This window comes from Spermophilus citellus, assembly GCF_964194105.1.
Source record: "Spermophilus citellus genome assembly, chromosome: 13".
Taxonomy (NCBI): Eukaryota; Metazoa; Chordata; class Mammalia; order Rodentia; family Sciuridae; genus Spermophilus; species Spermophilus citellus.
The window spans coordinates 93,047,678-93,063,453 of record NC_138193.1 but is presented as its reverse complement, the minus strand read 5'-3'; the positions used below and the strand labels follow the sequence as shown (position 1 = coordinate 93,063,453).

The 15,776-nt window shown below is 42.9% G+C and overlaps 1 protein-coding gene across 1 annotated transcript in view; it reads right to left on the bottom strand.

The window, feature by feature from the left end:
• ALK (ALK receptor tyrosine kinase) overlaps window positions 1-13,523 on the bottom strand; it is a 671,348-nt gene extending 657,825 nt beyond the window's left edge. Inside the window, exon 1 of the mRNA XM_081265286.1 lies at window positions 12,840-13,523. Within this exon, the coding sequence (XP_081121412.1) occupies window positions 12,840-13,494 (655 nt within the window). The 5' untranslated portion in view covers window positions 13,495-13,523. The remainder of the gene's footprint in view (window positions 1-12,839) is intronic.
• Between the last annotated feature and the right edge of the window lie 2,253 nt (window positions 13,524-15,776).

Genomic DNA, 15,776 nt, shown 5'->3' with positions numbered 1-15,776 from the left:
CCAAACTTGTTTATGATCTCCTTCTGGGAGGAAGAGATTGTACTTCCTTCAACTTGGTAAATACTCTTTAAAAAATTTAACCAATAAATTTTCTCAGGAAAAAAGTCCAAACTTGCAGACAGCGACAAAAAGGATTTTTTTAATCTGATTTCTTTTTGGTAGGCACCTCTCATATGGATTTACATGGCATCTCAGAACACTGACCAACATGACCATGATCTTAAAGCTCATTATATAAGTTCCCAGCTATGAAAGAGTAACTAACACCAGACTAGTCCTTCTGACATAAATAGCTGTAAAAAATGGTCACAATGAATGAAAAAGATGTTTTATGTCATTGATCAGCAGCACAGGACTATAATCCAAGAACATGAAGACAAATAGCAACTGCCCTGACTTTCTGTCTGGAGGTATTTACCAGATTCTGACACAGGAAGAAGGGTCCTAAATAGAGCACAGAGGTCTCGCTGGCCAGAAATAACTGAAATGGGAGTCTGAGAAGCTGGAAGCAGCTTGAATTTCTAATAAGCAAACTGGAGAAGGAGAAGAAAGAGAAAAGGTAGCAAACACTCCATAACACTGCCCAGGCATCCCCCAGGAGTCTCTGACTGAACATCAGTTGTTCATTCATGAGATTCCACATCTGAACAAAGAACAGCTACCAAAGAAGAACACCAACAGAGAACTGAAGGCTGATCAACTGCCAGAGTCCATGGATTTGGGACATGTTTAGATGCCTGATAATCAGAGTGGAGGGACTTCATTGAACACCTGATGCATTTGGTGGAAATTCCAAAAAAGGCCAAACCATAAGAGTAGCCCTCAACTAATGATGAGATAGAGGCTTTTCTAAATTCCCCTCTCAAAGCTCAACAGCAATTCTTGAAAATATCAAATTGATGGGCAGGTAAAATAACTATCCAAGAAACCTTAATAGTCTTCAAATGTAGACAACAAAGCCTTCACACTCTGTAATGTAATATTTATTATGCACAGGATCAATACCGAATTATCAGATGTGCAAAGAAGCAGTTAAAAAGTGTCCTACAACCAAGAGAAAAACTAATCAATATAAACAGACGTAGAAATGACAGAAATAATAAAGCTAGCAGAAGGAAATTCAAAATGGCTATTACAAATATGTTTAAGGACTTAGAGAAAAACATAAACATATTTGGAAAGAAATAAAAATGGAAATAGACTCTAGAGCTAAACACAAACAAACAAAAAACAATTATCCAAAGTATACGTATGAAGATACGAATTGGTGTCAACATACTTTATATACAACCAGAGATATGAAAAATTGTGTTGTATATGTGTGATAAGAATTGTAATGCATTCCGCTGTCGTTTACTTTTAAAAAAAAAAACAATTAGCACATTTCCTCCTCCAAATCTCTTAAGTGTTCTTCTTAAATTCAGAGCTTTATCTACCTTTGCTACTATTACATAGTTACTGCCTTTGACTTGAACCAAGTGGCTTTTGGGAAAGTAGGGAGATGATGTGGAGAAATAAAACATTTTTGATTCCCTCTGTACTTTTTGACCTGAAGGGGCCCCCTTGCCCAGTTCTCTGGCCTGTGAAATGTGGTTTCTACCAGGGTTTCCACTGGAGTTTTGACTGCTGACCTTGATAGCTAGCTATGCAGATTCCACTGAGGGAGCACCATCATGAGATGAAAGGAAAAAGTGGAGGGATGGAGATTTATCTGCATATGCACTGAGTTACCAAGACCATTTTTCTGGCTTTTCAACCCCAAATAAAGGGTTTCTCTGGGTACTTAATTTTCCATGGCACCATCCCATGGCTTTGCAGAATGCCTGAATCTGGCTCATTTTGGCCCATGGACACAAGAGAAAACTAACTCTCTGAAGGAACCAGCCCAAAGTTCCCACTTATTAACCTGAATGATGCATGTGCAGACAAGAGTTGAAGAAAAATAAAAGGCTTTGAGTGTAAAACTAAGGTTCAAACCCCATCCAAATGTCAGACCAAGGAACACAATGTTCAGCACTTCCAGAATACACTCTAAAATTGCTCAAATACGAACACCTCCCCTCCAGGTGATCATTTCTTAAGACTAAGAATAATCAGCAGATGCCAAAAAGAAGATGATCCAGATGTTGGGATTATCAGACAAAGACTTGAAAGAAGCTGTTCTACTTATGTCCCAGAAGGTAAAAATAAAAATTCTGGAAAATGGATGGAAATGTAATTCTCAGGAGAGATAAATTATTTTTCAATGGGAAATTTAAAATTTAAACAGGTATACTATGTAAATAATTACAGCAGAATGAAGATAACAGAGGGAAAGAATGTATAAGAAGGATAATATATAATGACCACATGGGGTTTATTCTGGTAATACAAAGCCAATTCAACATTTGAAAATCAAACAATAAAATTTATCCAATTTGCAAAATAAGGAGAAAGATTCCTGTGATCATCTCAGTAGATGCTCACTCTGAGGGAAGCTGGATACCATATGCTGAAGATGTTGAAGCAGTCCTGTGGAGAAGACCACCTGGAGAAGAGTTAAGACCTCCCAACGTGAGCCAGCACAAGCTGGCCAACCCCACAGGCAAACTGCTTTCTTTGTGGACTCTGAAGCCTCAGTCAAGCTTTGTGACAGCTGCAGCCTTGTCCAATGCCAGACTGCAATCTGATGAAAGAGTCCAAGAAAAATCATCCAGTGAGCTATCCCCAAATTCCTATCTATGGAAGATAAACTATTATTTTAAGCCACTAACTTTTGGGGCGATTGACTATGCAATATTAGATATTCAATACAAAAGAAATGCAAATTAAAACCACAAGGAGATATTGACACATATTGACAACATCAAGTATCTTCTGGAATGTAGAGCAAGCGACACTCTCACATATTACTTGTGGGACTGAAAAATGACACAACCACTTTGAAAAGCAGCTTTGTAGTGTTTTATAGAGTTAAACATATATTTACCATAAGACCCAATAATTCTACAAGGGATTGTAAAAGAACTGACAATATATATCCACAAAATTACTTATACACAAAATGTTTCTAACTGCTTTATTCACTAGAGCCCCAAATTGGAAATGTCCATCAAATGATGATTGGATAAATGAATTGTCATGTATTCATAAAATGAAACATTATTAAGCAATAAAAAGCAAACTATAATGCATGCAACAACACATATAAATTGAAAAGCATTATTATTTTATGTATTTATTATTTATTTATTTGGTACTGGGGATTGAACTTGGGGGCATTCAACCACTGAGCCACATCCCCAGCCCTATTTTGTATTTTATTTTGAGAGGGTGGGTCTCATTGAGTTGCTTAGTGCCTCATTTATGCTGAGGCAGGCTTTGAACTTGAGATCCTCCTGCCTCAGGCTCCTGAGCCACTGGGATTACAAGCATGTGCCACTGCACCCGACTTAAAAAGCATTATTCTTGAGTGAAAGAAGACAGACACAAAAGAGAATACATAACTCTTCAATTTTCCACTTTTATTAACCTCCAGAACAGATAAAACTCATCTGTAGAGATAGAAATCAAATCAGAAGTTTCCTATATCAGAGAATGGAAGGTTCATGGACAAAGGTCAAAAAGAACCTTTCAGGGGTTTGAAAAATTTTTTCTCCATCCTAATTAGGGTGGTCATTACACAAAACTGTATATCTGTCTAACAACTCAAACTGTACAGCCAAAATGGGCACATTTTCTTGTATGTGAATTATACTTCAATAAATCTGAAAACAATTATTACATAATGTTGGTCTCAGGTTGAGAGATTTTGACATCAGGCCAGAATCCTTCCAGGCTAAAAAGAATCAAGTGTTTCCTCCCTTCTCCAAATTCTCTGCCATGAGTTGGGTCTCTTTTTCCATGTCTATGCCTCTCAGTGTCCCAAAGATAATTGGCTTGTTTTCCTGGGTTGCCTCTGAAACATCTTCTGCATTCCTCTCCCACTTTCTTCACAGTGTCTCTATGTTTTTCAATCATTTTTGCCTTTCTCTTTAGGTAAATGTAATTATGTTTCTGTCCAACTTTTCCTCACTCCATTTATTACTCTCTGTACTAACTAACCTAAGACTAAAGAGTTTTAAAAATTATTTATTGATTGTATAGTTTATTTTCTCTGTTAATTTTAAACTGAACATAAGAACTATTTTTATTAAGTCATTTATTAATACATAAAATGACTGATTATAATTATCTCATGTACCTTTCAGAGTCCTTGGTTGTTATTTTTACCTCTGCAGGCTAATGACCTCATTTATAAAAGCTTCCCTTACCTGCTTCAGTAAGAGTTTTTTATAGTATCCATCTGGCCACCAAAGGAAAAAAATATATAGTATCAAGAGTTGGGGATAGAAACTAACACTTGTTGAACACAGGGTAGGTATCTGGACCTTCTATATGCTTTATCCCATGTAATCCTCACAATAACCCTGGGAGTTGGATATATTTGTTCTCAATTTACAGGTTAAAAAAAACTAAAGTATATAGACAAGAAAATAAATAGCCTTGGTCCAATAAATGATAGAGCAGAACTTTGACACCAGGTCTGTGATGTGTTCTATGCATTTTAGGGGGGAAAGATTCTTTTACTTTTAACTCTCCCACAGATTCAAATCCTTGTTAGAAAAAAAGGGCAGGATTAATAAAGAAACAATGTATATCCATACAAAGGAATACAATACAGCAATAAAAAGGAAAGAATACAATTACCCATCACAATGTGGATGAATATCACAGAAAACCATGTTCAGTAAAACAACTCAAACACAAAAAAAGACACATGGTATAATCCCATCTATGTGATGTGACTATTCAAGAATAGTCACAACTACTGATGACTTATGAATCACGGATGGTTACCTTGAGGTAAGGGAGGATGGATACAGATTGGAAAAGTATTGCAGAGAACTTCGTGCTAGAAATGTTTTGTATCTCGATCTTGGTGGTGATTATATGGATGTGATATATATAAATCATCATCAAACTATGCACAAGATTAGTACTCTCAATGTACTTTACTGTTTTTGTAATCTTGCAATTTAAAAAGAATCACTTTCCGTTGTTAAAAGGAAGGTTCCTGTGTCATAATATCACATAGATTCACTGCTATAAGAGCCTGAAATTAGGCCAGGCACCATGTTGCATGCCTGTAATCCCAGCGGCTCAGGAGGCTGAGGCAGGAGGATCACAAGTTCAAAGCCAGCCTCAGCATAAGCAAGGCACTAAGCAATTCAGTGAGACTCTGTCTCTAAATAAAATCCAAAATAGAGCTGGGGATGTGGCTCAGTGGTGGAGTAAACCTGAGTTCAATCCTCAGTTACCCCTCCCCTGCAAAAGAGCCTGGAACTGGGAAAAATGACTTCTATGCTCAGACTTCCTCTGAGCTCAGACTTTTGTCACACCTTCCCTTTAGCCTTTTCCTTACTCTAAGAAATTCCAACTGCCTATCTCTCCATGAACCTGCTGTTACTTAGCCAGAAAGGTAAAAAGGCAAGGAATAAGACTTAATTTATGAAATAATTGGGTGGACCTGTCCCAAGGGAGCTCTCCTGTCCTGTTCTGAGACCTCCAACTTTCTGGAACATGTCCCAGCAAACCACCAAAGGAAGCTGATAGAATTTGCCTAGATAGGAACTCAGTCTCAGAACAGCCTGATGGAAAGTTCATTTAAAATGTATAACAGGAAAAAAAATTGTTCTGAGAAATCCAGCTCATCAAAAATGGTGGCAGATATCTCCCACCCTCTTACCACATCACCACATCACCACCAGGTCAACACTCTCTTTTAGTTACCCCTCCTTCATACCTCGACCCTATATGAAAGAGCCAAGGTCATCACAAGGTTGAGAAAACAGATGCTACTTCATAGACCAGAGAGCAACCTGAGGGCTCTAAGGAAGAAGACATCCATGAGGTTCCTTGATAGCTTTATTCTCAGCTCTTTCACAGGATCTCTGGACCTACAACCACCCAAACCAACATGTTTCATTCCTTGCTCCCAAATACGGATGATATGCATGTGCATCTTCTGGAGATGTAAATTATCATCAAATGTAAGGATGGAGGCAAGGGCTCAGCTATGGCTTGTAAAAATCATTACCTACAAAATGCTGTGTGGTTGCTTAATGACCTTTTTAAGGTTGAGGCACTATCCTGAGGCAGCCTTCCAACCAAGTCCCTGGGTTATATGTCTTCAGGGAATCTTAAAGGCTTAACTGCTCATAATGGGCCCGTGACCATTAACCCGTTGGTACTGTACCTACCTGTCCATATCTTCCACATGATGATAATGAATGGTGAGGCTGGAAACAGGAGGGAAGTGTGCAGCCCAGTTAATTAGAATATAGGAATTCCCAGAGGCCAGTGGTTCTACACATCCCTGAGAATGGCAGAGCCTGGACTGGACAGATCACCCTCAGTCAAGGAAGATCCACTATCTAAAATCTACTCTTCTATAATGTCTGTATCTTGCTCTTTCTCAGTATAAGTTTTCATATTTTCACAAAGTTAAGGTTTGGTGTCTTTCTATGGAAAAAAAAGTTGGATTGTAAATATGCTGCTTGAATCTTTGGAATGAATCCAAGGTAAAAAGACCTACAAGAGGATACATGTTGATAGAAATGAAGTAAATATCACGCTTCAATCCTCCTTCTCTTCCACAATTCTAGGAGGAAAAAAGCCTTCCATGATGAGACAACAGATACTACCCCAGTGGCCACTCCCCGCACTTCCCACGGGTCCTACCTTGCATCTCTTGGAAATAAGAAGCTAATTGCAGTAAGAAGCTATGGGGAACCCATAGCTTCACTGCTATTTCCAAGGTCACCACATGTGGTCATGCATAGGGATGATGCAACTCTGGATGGCACCATTCAGACAGACAAAAATGCACATGAAACTCTGAGAGTTGTAAAATGTGCGGCTTATAGACTGGATGCTGGAATGTTACTGGTGTGAGAAAAACTGTAAGAAATCATATTGATGGAACACTTCATTATCCATGAGGCATTTGATTAAAGATTTGTATACAACATCTAATTTAATTTCCATGACAACACCTTGAACTATTATTACCCCCATTTAGAAACACTTAGAAACCATTACTATCCTCATTTTTATTATAAGGAAAAAGGTCTCAAATATTTTAAGTAATTTTTCTAAGCCATGGCTATGGCCCACCAAATATTTGTGGCAGGGTCTCTGAAAAGCATAATGGAAAAGGTTTTCACCTACTTCTATGTCTTAGTCATTCAGAATTTGCATCTTGAAATTATCTTCTCAGTGGAAAAGGCCTGATTAGAAGGCCAGGAGAACTGTGGCTCTGGTCAGTATCTAGCCAGCATCTGGTATCTCATAACCTTTCAATGAACAAATGAAAGTTTCTAGGTCTACTGCTTGGTACTTGTCCAACCTTGAGAAAGTGTTCTCAACCTTCTGATTACAGTTATTCCACTTATAAAATAAAGTGGACGGGGCTGGGGATGTGGCTCAAGCGGTAGCGCGCTCGCCTGGCATGCGTGCGGCCCAGGTTCGATCCTCAGCACCACATACCAACAAGGATGTTGTGTCCGCCGAGAACTAAAAAATGAATATTAAAAATTCTCTCTCTCTCTCTCTCCTCTCTCACTCTCTCTTTAAAAAAATAAAAAAATAAATAAAGTGGACAACTGCCCTAGCTACTACAGGATTAATAAAAATAATAAATGGGAAAGAACTTTACAAATTGTGATGTTCCATACAACTGTAACAGGACATTAATAACAGTTATCAAGAACGGCAAAATGTCTTTTTATGGGTCAGACTGGGCAAATTCCCATGAAGTGAGATTATCAGGCAGTAATCCTAACAGTGGCAGGACGTGGCAACTTTGGCTGGCCCAGCTCCTCCTCTCTTCCCTACACACGGGCCAGTTCCTCCTGACCTTCAGAAACCCAACTTCTTTCAAAGATATTCATTGGTATTAATGGTAAGATTCTCCTCCCATACTCTGTAAAACCTCTTGTGGATCTTTTTTTCTCTTTTATGATATTGTGGAATGTTCAATTAGATGTAGACAAACTTCATCTTTGGAATAGCCATATTTATTCTCAACATTTTGAAGAATGTTCAAGCAGTCAATAAGAGTCCACCAAATCTAGAACCAATCTCTTCCTCTCAAGACCCTGTGGTCACCTACCCTGCCAATGACAGTGACACACAAAGACATACACACACACACACACACACACACATACACACACACACACACACGCACACACCTAAAGATGTGTCTTAGATATATAATTCTCTAATAAGTGTACCTTCCCCCACTGGACGTATAGACCATAACCCAAAGAAAAAAAAAATCTATGTTTAATTTGGGGGATAGGAAGGAATAAATCTAGTAATTTTTTTTGTACCAACTCAGTGGCACTTGGCCACTGAGCCACATCCCCAACCCTATTTTTTTTAAATTTATAGACAGGGTCTCACTGAGTTGCTTAATGCCTCACTTTTGCTGAGGCTGACTTTGAACTCTCGCCCTCCTGCCTCAGCCTTCCACACTGCTGGGATTATCCATCGGTGTGTGCCACCATGCCCAGCTGAAACTAGTAATTTAAAAATATTTTTTCACTAACAGTCCTATTGTGTGCTTTTCCCACCAACTTCAAAGATACTTATCAATATTTTTCTTTTCCCCTAGAAACACCAATGCCCCAAACCTCTCAGGAATTAGATCCCAAAACATCCTGATTCACTCTGCCATTCCCTGTCCCAGATCCCCTGCTTGTTGCGGACTTCTCAACATTTAAAAATATAGAACGTGAGCTGGGGATGTGGCTCAAGCGGTAGCACGCTCGCCTCGCATGCGTGCGGCCCGGGTTCGATCCTCAGCACCACATACCAACAAAGATGTTGTGTCCGCCGAGAACTAAAAATAAATATTAAAAATTCTTTCTCTCTCTCTCTCTCTCTCTCTAAAAAAAAATAAATAAAAATATAGAACGTATCAATTATGAACAATGTGGCTTGTCTGACCCACATCTCACCTGACTCCCTGCTCCCTTAGAATTCCATTCCATGGTCAGAGGAATATCAATTTCAGAAAATAAGGTTCCTGATATCTAACCTAAAGTTTCCTTCTACAAGTCTCATCCTATTACTTCTACAGCCACACTAAATAACTCCTCTCCTTCAGTGCCAGTCTCCCTCCTCCAAGATCTGTGGATTGTTACCATGGCTTTCCCTTCATCACCACTTTAGCCCAGCCATATATATTTAATTCTTTTCATCATTCATCATAAATCAGTCCTTTCAACTCTTTAATCAGCACTCTGATCTTCTCTGGACTAGTTCCAAGTCTCCCAATTCACCTCCAATAACTGATATCCCTTCTGGGAGCTCACATTTCCTCTCTATCTTCCTTTACTCTCTATGCCCTCTCCAGATGAAATGGGAAGAGACTGACTGATAAGTGTGGTCAAGGGTCAGGTGTATTGTATTGCATACCTCTACTTAAATTGCTTAGGACTCTCCACCGCACATGTAAAGACCCAAGTCATGTAGCCCCTTTCCTGGAGTGGAGGGGGAGTGTTTGTAGAAAAACAGGCCCTCCAATCCCCCAACATCCTCTAGACCCTCACCTGGAAGGGTGGAAGAAGCTGATCTCAAAACACCTACAAACCAGAATATTACCAGGGCTATGGGCAATGCCTTAGCCCCCAGGTAAACATCTTTTATGTGATTTGGGATGTCTCAGGATAGTACATCACCATTCATATAATCCCAGCAACTGCCTCTCTATTTCATCTCCATGGATGACTCTTTTGGAGAATTGCTACAGACCAAAATGTTGATTTCCCTCTAGGAATTCACAGCAACCCACAAAGAAAAAAAAAAAAAAAAAGCATGAACATGTCATTCATCATAAGGCCTCTTGGGCATTCTTTTGTCCTCTCAGAAAACCCAAACCACGAGCAATTCAAAGGTTTCACTCTGTTCTAACTGGGTACTTTCCCATTTTTTGCCACATCCTAGTCATAGTCCTGCTCAAGTTTAGGAAACTTGAATATTCAATCTGAGAAAAATAGGGTACTTCAGGCCCCTCACTACAAAAGATGGCAAAACCATCATCCCTCTTCTTCCCTCCCCACAAATAGCCACATCCACATAATTGTTCCCCTCTAGACAAGACCACCAGCCCCTTGGGCAGAAGCAGGCAAAGATGAACTGAGCTTTTCCTACTTTCCCTTTGTGATTGAAGATCCGATGCCCCAGAAGTGTTTATGTCCTTTCTATAAATCAGAGTCTATGGGAAAAGAATAAACCCATTTTCCCAAAAATGATAAACAGCAAAATCGATCCTTGTGGCAGAACCTGAGCCTGAATTTTCATACAAGAAACCAAATGGAACCACAATGATTTACATTGCCCCAAACATGAAACATGATTATAGCAGGGTGTTTCCACTCAGTGGGAAGGTCTACAATGGAGACTGCATCTGAATGAGGCTGAGGAGGTAATGGTAAAATGAGAGGCTAGTCCTTCATGGCCAGCTGCCTAACTGCAGACAGCATATGTCCTCAGAGACGGGAGGGACCAGCCTCTTCCAAGTGTGATCACCACAGGCCTGAAGTGCTTTTCAATAAGCTGTCTGTCTCTCTGGAGGTCATAGGGAGCTCATCCAGTTATACTTAGTGTCTTATTTGATCCCATCAATAATCATTTGATCCCAATCCTACTGAAAAATGCTTGGCTAAAATTTCTAGCCTTTTAATGGCAGAATCCTGGCTCTTTCTGAAACCAGCTTTGCTAGATGTGTCAAATGATGCATAAGAGCTTGGCCAAGCTGCCAAACAGACTGCACTGCTGAGGAAAGACTTGGGATGCTCACTGCTTCCTATAGTCAGTAGCAGAGCAGCTCTTAGAGAATACTCCTTTCTATCTGAAACTCCCCCACTCAGTAGTACCATCAGCTCATTATGTGGGGCTTGAATGAAGTAGTACTATATTCTTCAAATGCATTATACATGTGACTCTCAGAAACACCCACTGGTAGCATCTTGCAATCTGCATGTTTATAGTTGGCAAGTTTGGGGCTGCATGTGATCATGACAACAGCAAATATAGACTGCTTTGGCCCATAGTCATTTAACGAGAGGTAATAGAGGACGCTCCAGAAAGGCTCATAGATATGAAAGTGGAAGAAAATCTTCATTCCCAAAGAAAAAGTCATTTTTATTTCTATCACTAAAACATTGGGCACTAAAAGAGAATGTGTATATAAACCACAGAAGGCATGATGACATCAAAACCCAGCTGTTCTTTACAAAAGTATCCGTGGTAGGACAATTGTATCATTCTCCATCTCACTTCACTGAGGCACTAGCAAACTCATCTGACCCTATCTTTTACTATGGAGTGTATGAATTCCAGCACTGATCACAGGGGTCATTCTGAGTGCCAATGCCACTAATGCTGATGCTGAAATATGCATCTACTCTTGTTCTTTTCTTGGAGACGACATACCAGGATGTTTTCTGCATAATGACTACAGAACCTCAGCTTCTTAATATCTCTGCTGCATAAGAATATTGACTGTGTGGGGAGTACATGTGTGTGCTTGAACAAGCATGGGAGATACTTGTAGCTCTACAATGGCCATTTTTCAATGCTTTCCATCCAATTAATATTTGATATTAGTGGCCAGTGGAGCATAAGAACTTCATTTATTTCTAATGATGAGAATGATAGAAAAGAAGCTGGGTTTTCTCAATGGAATTAGTGTAGGCTGTTTAAAAACATGATTTCTCTTCTGTGCTTTGCTCATTCATTTGCATGGTATATTTTATTCAGGAGTTCTTCCCCAACACTCTTACAAGAGAAACATCCATTCAAAACTACCTGGTTTTCCAGTCAAATTATCATTTGGAAGAGTTAGAAGTAAGTGCTGCACACACATCCCCAACTCAGTGAATATGGGAAGAAATGAGAGAGTAAATGAAACAGAAACCTCATTTCAGGAGTCTCCAGCAGAGAGATCTGCAGTGAAACGATTGCCAGAGACTATCACCAAGAGCTGCCGCTGCAGACATTCAAGCTAAAAATCAGAGGAGGGAAGAGGAAAGGGAAGGGGAAGAGAAACAAGAAAGCCAACTATTTTTTTCCTTCCTGGCTTCATAGTGACTTCCTCAAAGCAAGACAATCTTTACAACTTTCCTCCCTCTTTCCACACCTCCTCCTGTTCCCTGATCCTTATTTCCTCTGGGATTCTCCCAGGACATCTGAGAAGATGAGGGTCTGAGAGTGCAAAGCAGACAGGGGGTAAGAGTAGAGGTAGTGCAATGAATTAACAAGGAAGAGTGAATCCCTCGGGAAGTAACAGTTGGGAGGCATTCAATAATATGAAGAGAACCTTTATATTCCCTAAGAAATTATACCCCAAATCTGTGGGTGATCATGAAGAGGAACATGGAGGAGAATGAAAGGATAATAGTTTTCAGATGTAGTACTAAGTTGGAACTTGGAAATAATAGGAGGGTTTCAACCATTCTAGGGCTCCAGGAAGAAAGGTAACCAATTCTGGCTTGGACCTTGTTAGAGGGCATTATGCCAAAAACAGAAAACTTTTCTCCCAACTCGATTGCTAAAAAGGAAGGAAGGTCCTTGGGAGCGATTGGCCTCAGGAAAAAAGTAAATTACAGTCTAACTTTAGGAATGAGGAAAGAAGGCTAAGAAGCTTTTGAGAAAGACGGGTGAGGGGGACGGTTAGAAAATAGTGGCTGCAAATCCATGTAACTAAAAAATGCGAATCCCAGCACACTCTGGCGGGAGCTGCTCACCGATCCCAAAGATCTGGAAGAGAAGGCGGGGCTGGGAGGCGCGAATCGCCGCGGACAGCCTTCCCTCTCTGCCCACTTCCGATGCCTTCTTCTCGGGCATCAGGCGGATCCTCAGCCGCCCTTCGCCGTGACGAATCCACCAGCTGAACAGCTCACTGAGGTTAAACTGGAGCAGTCCCACAGCCGCCTCTTCTGGGGGCCCAACGCAGCCCTCAAGAATAGCCTCCTCGCCCAGCTCCAGCACCAGCTGCTTGGCGCGCCGGAGCTTGCGTATCGAGCCACCTTTCAGCACCCTGGACAGCGTCGGGTCCGCGGCTGGGGACAAGGAGCTGGCCGCCGGCGGCCCCAACAGCCTAACCAGCGGGGCGCAGTCCAGAGCCAGCGAGCCGCGCGCCTCCAGCCGGCCAGCCCTCGGCTCGGAGGGGGATGGCGGCGGCAGCAGCAGGTCTCGGGCGTAGACACGGAAGAGCGAGGGTACCACGAAGTCCACCGCCAGACTCTTCCTCTGCAGGCGCGAGTAGCTGAGCGGTTCTCGGGGCTGCAGTGGTGCCCCAACTGCCTGTGAGCCCGCACGCTGCTCGGTCGGGGTCCCGGAGCCCAAGGCTGCCGCTGAAAGCAGCAGCGGCAGCAGCCACAGGAGCCGGGTGGTTCCCATCCCGTCAGAGGAGGGCTGTTTATATTAGTCTCCCGACTCTCCTGGCCCAGCCTTGGCCTTCACTTTCCTGCAAACGCAAAGGGCTACAAACAGTCCTTGGTCCTAAGGGGTTCCTTGCATCTGATCTTGATTCCTTTGCTTTCTCCAAGCTGCAAGGAGGCAAGCAGAGGTCTGAATAAAACGGAGCTGGAAGTCAGGGGCGCGTCCAGAGAACACGAAAGGCGCTGGGTTCGACAGCTGGACCCTGTACCTCTTGCTCTTCACGCTGAGTGCCGCGCCCCCGTCTGTAGCTCGCTGCGCTCCCGAATGACAGAAAGTACTACGGCTGAAGGGAGGTGGCAATTGGGTACCGTCCTCTCCTGCCCCCCGCGGCCGGACCTGGGGTCTGTCAGGTCTACCGGCAGCCTCCAACCCTCCGCAACTTTTCAGGCTGGGAACCGTGGATCTAAGCGGGCACCCGCTGTCCTGGCCTCCTCCAGCCTCCCTTTTCGCTCCTCTGAGCTCCGCTTCCCGAGCCTGGGCGAGAGTCGAGTAGGGGACTGCTTTCTAGTACCCTTCGAGGCGACCTCTGCTGCAGGAAGTCTTCGGACAGCACTGCCGGCTGAACTTCTGGAACCAGAATCGGAGACTCAAGTGCTGCAGAGTCAAGACTCTGGCCGCCGCCGCGCAAGTTTGCAACGTCCTTGCCGTCACCCGCGTCTGGGTTCCTCGGAGTTCGTAGGCTACAGAGCGGCCCCGGAGGCAGTGAAAGCATTCAGGGGAGGGGAGCCCGAAATCTTGTCCCCTCCTCACCTATCCTTAGCGCCAATGGCTTCAGGTGGCTGGCCAGAGGGCAGCTGGAAGGCGTCTCGGTGTTCCACGACTCCCCGGACAGCGGCAGCGGGGGGTGCCAGCTGCCACCGCCGCTGCCGCCCTCAGAGTCGCTGGATCTCATCTGCCCCGGCGCCCGCCACTTGCAGCTGGCTGAGCCGCGAGCGCGCGCCGGGAGGGGGCGGGGCCGCGCCGGGGGCGGGGCTCGCGCGCCAATTCTTTGCGGCTGCTAGACTCACGCAAGCCCGCCCCGTCCCGCCCATGCCCGCCAACCAATGACGAAGCGAGGTCGGCTTCCTATGCAAATCTGCAGAGGCTTTGGTGTTCATTGAGAAAAGCACAAAGTCTGCCCCGCCTTCCCTCCCTCAATTCCTCTTCTTGGTTCCCTTCCTCCAGATTCTCTGCCCTATTTCTCTCCTCTTGCAAACAGGAACGTGTTTTGAACAAATGGAAAACTGGAAGAGATCTTTGTAATCAAGCACTCTAATAATGCATTTTATAGATTAAACGGGTCCAACTTCAGAAAAGCAGGTTCCAGAATAAAACTGTGGAGACGAATGGAAGGCAGGAGGGGGAGGGGTGGCAACACGACATCACTAAATCCAAGAACAGCTTGTATTGGGGTGGTGACACAGAATTTTCTCTGACTCTCATTATTTGAATGCGTTCCTGGAAGCCTAGAGGTCACCCAATTCACACAGGAAAAGTTGACAGCAGGGGTGGAGGTCTTGCAGAGAGTTGTTCTTCAGCTACAACAAATACCTTCCAAACCTCTGTCAGTCACACCGTTTTCTCAGAATGGTATCTGAACATGTGCCACCTCCTCTAGTGAATTTGCAGTGCTGGGGATTGAACCCGGAGTCTTGGGCATGGCAAGCAAACACTCTACCACTGAGCTGCATCTCCAACCCAAGGCAAATGTTTTCAAATTATTTCACAGAGGAGGACACTGAGTTGCAGAGAACTTAAGTAATATTCCCTGAATCATAAGGTCATATGTGACCCCGAAGGCTTTGCCAAGTATTCTCAACCAGTACTCTGTCATACCCCTCCATGAATAACAGGAGAAGGTGTAGAGGTGACTTAACTGGAAGGAATAGAATGGGACACTCTTGCTTACGTCCTTGGTAATGAGAGTTGAGAATCTCAGAGCTTTTTCACTCACTTGTCAGGGCTGTACCTCTGGTCTCTTTTTCCTTTTGTCCCTTAAAAACTGCCAATACAGAATTCAGATAATGTCTGTGTTTATAACAAGCAGTTGACTAGAACCACAGACAAAAAAATAGAATTTTTAGTTCACACAAATCCCTCAGAGTTCCTTCTTCTCAAAGGTTGGTTGTCAGACCTGGTGCTAACTGTTGGAGCTAAGGATAAGGCAAGATTCCCCACTCAGCTCACAGCCTGACAGGTAGCAGAAGAGCTTACTTGAATCAGAGCACTGTGTCTGGTGGAATCTCTCTCACTGAGCCACA